At 33.1% G+C, this 6,128-nt stretch overlaps 1 protein-coding gene across 1 annotated transcript; it reads right to left on the bottom strand.

The window, feature by feature from the left end:
• Positions 1-1,237: 1,237 nt before the first annotated feature.
• Positions 1,238-5,211, bottom strand: Smp_059240 (hypothetical protein). The gene is made up of 5 exons (XM_018792777.1): positions 5,149-5,211; positions 5,040-5,101; positions 3,008-3,224; positions 2,243-2,425; positions 1,238-1,632 (listed from the first exon to the last, which is right to left on the bottom strand). The coding sequence occupies exons 3-5, from the start codon at positions 3,212-3,214 to the stop codon at positions 1,357-1,359; spliced, it is 666 nt and encodes a 221-aa protein (XP_018644265.1). The 5' UTR covers positions 3,215-3,224; positions 5,040-5,101; positions 5,149-5,211; the 3' UTR covers positions 1,238-1,356.
• Between the last annotated feature and the right edge of the window lie 917 nt (positions 5,212-6,128).

Genomic DNA, 6,128 nt, shown 5'->3' with positions numbered 1-6,128 from the left:
ACAAATCTATTTGAAATTAATATGGCGAGTCAATGAGATCGTGTGGGTGAGAGAGACGTATGGTAGACAATAAATTGTTTAGTTGAAATCATGAACCGATCTAAGGTAGACTACCATTGAAAACCAGTAAGAACTGGACAGTCTAACTTAGGTCAGTTCATGTCTTCAGTGAAACACAATCTCCACAACCCTATATTATAAATAAATTTATTAAACAGAGTCAATGTTCAAGCTGTTGCCAATGTATGGGAAAAGTGTAAACGTTATTCATCCAACTTTCAAATTTTTCCATCGGTTTCTTGTTCAACCTTATCAAATTAATTCAATACCAAATTTGCGAACCGTTCGTTAGTGTTATTCGGCACACACTTCCTGGCAGATGACACATTTTGCACTGATTCAAATCAGCCCCTCGATAATACATTTCAACTTTAACGGAAAATAGAGGTCGAAATTACTAAGCAATTAAACAAAAATGTTTGATAGATGTATGATATGTCTTGAACCCGCTAACAGACATGCTTATTTTGAAACTTTAACTAATGTAAATGATAATACTCAACCGCCTCTGACAGAAAATGATTAGATTTACCAACTTTTGGGTAATTAAGTTATTAAATTGTAAAAGAGGGACTACACAACTGACCAAGTTGAAATAAGACTACACACTTTTTCCGCAGTCAGATTAAGTTTGCTCAGGGGAGTGCTAAAGAATTTTTAGTGTGAGCAACTTTTAAGACGAGACGATAAATATCCTTAACAACCTCATCGGCATAACTACGCATTATGATGGGTAGGTAATCAATCGTTCTTTTATGACTACTTTCATTCTTGATTATTCATTTCTTAACTGGACGTTATGGGTTTAACTTTTTTGCCCACTTCGCGGTAATTTTGAGGCACTGACTTTCAAAATCTTTAACACTTGAACAAAACCAGTAGGCGGGAGTATAAGATAAACTTTATTGATAAGATATATAAAATATATTGTGACAAATGATCTCTGAGTACCAGGGACTTACAGAAAGAAATCATATTATTAATGATCTAATGCAATAGCAATCGAGCTTTGTAGAAACAGTTAGTTGTCTTCCAAATCTGTAGTGATTTTTTAGTATCGATTTCTCATTATCATCCACCAATGTCAGTGATATTTTAAACTATTTCTGAGCCAGATTTTAACGTCGATGAATCGTTTAATTTACCAACCAGGATCGGCAGTGAGAAGTATAAAAGCTGTTTATAAATCAGTGTATTTTATTTTACAATGACTGCAGCTACAAAAGTGTATCATCGTGTTCCGTTTGTAAAACATGGTGAGGGAATGTTATTTTATAGAATGATAACATCTAGAAATCACCATATAAATCCGAAAATCTGCTTGAACTTTTCTCTGTCCAATATTTCCGATTTCACATTAGTTAGCAGGAAGGTTCGTTCAATACCCAAATGTTTTGTAGAATTAGGATTTGCATCAATTGTCCCAACACGAACGTAACTACTTTTTTCTGGTGTTTCAATAAGATCTGATGGTGGGACTATTTGACCTGAATTCAAAATTGTATTTTGACGTCTTCCCCAAAATGTTAAATGTCCGATGCGTACCAGACCAGACTCTCTGTGAATACTAACCTGAAATAAAATTGGCCAGAAAGCAATTGCAAGGTATCTAAAGGTCATAGTGATCATTCTCAAATTTTCAATTCCTGACCGTATAGACCTACAGACAACTATTACAAAAAACTTATTCCCTAAATTTCCAAAAAAATCTTTATGTTCAAAATCTAATGTACATGGGATAAAATAACGAATACGTTTTCATCATATTGGTTTATAAATATCGGATGCTCACTATAATGAAAAGCCTGACGTAAGGAAACAAAGCATTTCAAATCTACGGCCGAAAACCGATTTCTGGTTACTCATAATACGCTGTGGATATTTACAGCAAATCATTCTGACTTGAAGATATTCAATATGTTAACTGATGCTGACTATAGACTTGGATGTGATGAATTTCGGGTTGTCCTTATTGATTAGCCGCTAAAGATAATGACCTATATGAAATAGAATAAGAATGGTCAGTACAGGATGACTTGTACTGTAAAGTGCAGAATAGTGTTTGGAAAACTGATAATATTTCTATGTTGATTAGAATGAATCAAACAATGTTCCTATAAGAACTAAAAAAGGTTTTTTACAGGAGGAATCTTATATATAATATAAAGTATGATTTACTTACGACTCCCACAATTTTCATGCTGAGCCAACTGAAAATAATCAAACTGCACAGGGAAAACGCAGCAGAACCCAAAGCTGTGTAAACTAATGAGGAAGAAGCTTGATCATGTAGATATTTGTAGATAACTACTGGACAGCCAGAAATCAATAAGCCAGTTAATATAATTTTTAATTGTGAGATCGCCTAGAAAAATAATAATGAGTTAAATGATCAATACATCGTCTGGTTATCAACACTTTAGATGTTACTAATTTCGCGTAAAAATAATTTAAATATGTGCATCTTTTGAATGTCTACTGGCAAGTTTTAAGATAAGGAATAAGTTCCGGTTTGCAAAAACCGACCAACACTGGAAATTGTTGCAGTAGTGAGTGTTTAAAACATTCATTATGTTCTGTAATAATACTGCAACTTATATGAATGCTCACTTATGCAGTGTGAGATTTTTAAACTGTTCCTACACTTCATCAATTATCGATGGACTCCTGTCTTAAGAAATCTTGCGGCTTTTGAAAAACTGAAAGGGTTAAAGAATATCCACAATTCTGCTTATGACTGGACCACGGTAAACCACTTTGGCACGAATATGAACCACCTAAAATCTATCAGCACAATCAATCTCTAATATACTTTGAATAAAACATGTAAGGAGGTCTGATAACTTGTTGCCGATCCTTGAGAAACTGACTAGCTCTGTTGGACTGCATGCTTAATATACATTTCGTGCTAGTGACTTAATAGTGTTTTAAATAATTGGGAACAGACCTGGAAAAAAGCTATGGAACGGAGACGATATATGGGTACCCAGGATTCTTTTTTATCACCAAATAATTCTGTTTTGTTTTCTGAATGTAACAAACGAGTTTGCAAGCTTGAACATTTTGGAAATCTCAGGGAAAATAGTGATGATTGCGAAAGCAGATAGGAACACGAATAGAATTTGTTAAATCTGCCAAACATCGGTATTTTCATCTTGGATAAACTAAATACAAAGCACAGGTCCATAGCAACAGATGTTTCTTTTTAAAAAATGCATTCTATATAGTCTGAATAAATATGAGAAAAGGTTTAATTAAACTATCAACACACAAGTAAAAGGTGCCCGTAGTATCCTGGATATGTTTGGGATATCTCCCACCTGCAATAACCATCTTTATAGTGTAATAAGTGCGAATACCTGGTCAATTTGTTTGTTACAAATGGGATACGGCTATATAACGTGAATTCAAAACTAACAGTGAGTTGAACGACAATTACTTGAATAATTTATGGATAGAGATATTTTTAATAAATTCAGATAATCCGATTGAAAAGGTGACAACAAAAGGGAAAAACGGATTCCATCACTTTATAGACGTAGTTCCATGTCACGGTAACTTTTCGACCGTTAAATCAATGGAGTGTTTACATGCTAGAAGAGGATATGTAGGCTTCTTTTATCAGCATCAATGAAGTAACATTCGGTCCGGATGAATTTAAGCTATCAAAATGAAAAACAGTGGTCCTAACAAGCAAAGATTAATATCATCCAAGTTTTCTTAAGAGGTTCTATTCCTACTTGTTTTAGTTCTGTATCATAGCTAAGTGTATTTTTGGAGCCATCCATGTTTGAGATAATAATTCATTCCTACAGTAAATTATCTGTAAGCTACATCAGTCGCTATTTAAAAATCTTAGTCTTAAAATGACAAAGTTCCATACTATGTCTGTGTTCACTAAACTGGGGAAAGTAACACGTAGGAAACTGAGGAGCTGAAATCCTAGAGTCGCGACTGATACGTTGTAATCAAGATTTTCTTTTGAATAAGATTGAATCGATACCTCTACCTCTCATCTTTATGATTAGTCTAGTTTTTTCACGAGTAAAATCACCGTCCCTACAAAACATCACTGCTATGTTGAGTCTTATTCTTTACTTGGGAGTTCATGTCTTGATTCCTCTAAACTGAAGAGCTTGAGAGGTTGTTCGAAGGACGTGTTGAGGAATAAAGTCCTAGATTACAAGAAGATCCCGATGACAGGTTCCCTTCAGTAATTATCCATTGATAATATGCTAGTTCAATTGTCCGATCATTTCAAACACTTGGAAATCACAGTGCTTGGGTGAGTAAACCACACTCAAGTGTTGCTTAGCGCGAATGATTGTTTTGTTAGTATAGAATAGAGACATTCCTTATTACAATGATTATATCATGCGTATAACATTTTGTATGGACACGAAACTTTAAGGCGCACATGTTAGTTACCTTGTCAACTAAACCACTCACACACACACAGGCTGCCATCAAATAGAATTGACAGTTGCCCCCCCCCACTAGGTCATATTCATATATCTTTGAAAGGAAGTACAACGACTATGCATGTACGTCACATTTAACCTAAACGTGATTACTTATTCCTAATTCATACATTCATTTAAAACTCAACTTCAACACATGCATGTGACCTGACAAATATGATGGTTTATGTCATCCATAATTCCATTTTGAAAAAAGTTATGAGAAGATATACAACGAATAAAATGAATAAACAAAGAATGGTGCCATAGAGAAATATGAATTTAATTAATCGTGCATACTATAATCAATAATGGTGATTTTTTCTGTTAGTGAACAAGATTAGTTAAATGTAACGTCAACTAAATGTGGAGAAAATGGAAACTAATCTCATCTTGTTCAAATTATTGAAACTATAAATTTGCACTTATTTCACAAATATATAAACCTAAATAAGTAGACATTAATATATACTTTGAAAACGATTTTATCTATGTGGTAAAATAATATGAAAAACTAACAATTTTGAAAAGAGATTGACAGTGAACTCAGCGCCTCGAAACAATCTGATAAAATATTGTTACTGTGAAGAAAATGAACAATTTAGATCAGTGAAGCCATGATATCTACCTTTATTCCACAGCGATTTACATGGAGATATCCTGTTAATAGACTGAATAGTCTGCAGAGAATATATTGTAAAATAGAAGTGGCAATAGTGAAATTCCGCTAATAAACCTTTGAGAAACATGCATAGACATAAAGGCATCGGCAAATAATGAATGTTATTATAAGGCGAACAAGTTTGATCAATGCAAAAACCCCACATCTGCATACATACACCACTTCTGGTGATAAAACCAAAAGTAAATGATTTCTTGATTAAAATTATTATTGCATAAAAACATTCAATAACAAACGTGCATAAATAAAATGAAGGGCATCACAGTTGATAATCTTAAAAAAAGCATACCATGTGCTGAGGAATGCATTTTAAAAAATCTGGAAATCAAAGAGGTTTTTTTAAAAGTAATGACACCATCTCTGAATAAATAGTTTGAATACACAAACATAAATATATGAAGTTAAGCTTGGATCAGAATAGACACACGTAACAAAAGGGCATGAACAAGTATCCACAAAATATTAAATAATATTTCACCGACTTTTTTAAAAAAATAAAGAATATCAGATACACCTGGAAAAATCTACGATTAGAAACGTCAAAACACGTTTAACAAGAAAAATTTCCCAAAAGAGCCAGATATCTGCTGGACCTATAAAAAAATATATTCAAGTATCCAAATCCTCAGGATATGTAGTCTAAAAAAAAAATCGACGGTTAATAACGATCAATAATACTTAAACGAAGAAAAAAATAAGTATATATACAGTTTGTAAATCTTAATTTTTTACTATATATTGGGATTACTGCACTTCATTACTGTACTGCAAATCAAATTTACAGAAAATTCTGGATCTCCAACCCTTAAAGACTAAATTATTTGATACTTCTAATAATGTCAACTGAAACAGCTCGAATGACAAAAAACTGCATTTGTTTTGGTGAGTTCGATTTGAACACACAAAAATATACGGCGGTAAAGACG

This window comes from Schistosoma mansoni (genome assembly GCF_000237925.1).
Source record: "Schistosoma mansoni, WGS project CABG00000000 data, supercontig 0129, strain Puerto Rico, whole genome shotgun sequence".
In the NCBI taxonomy this organism is placed as follows: domain Eukaryota; kingdom Metazoa; phylum Platyhelminthes; class Trematoda; order Strigeidida; family Schistosomatidae; genus Schistosoma; species Schistosoma mansoni.
The sequence above is the reverse complement of the archived record's forward strand: the minus strand, read 5'-3'. Positions and strand labels throughout refer to the sequence as shown.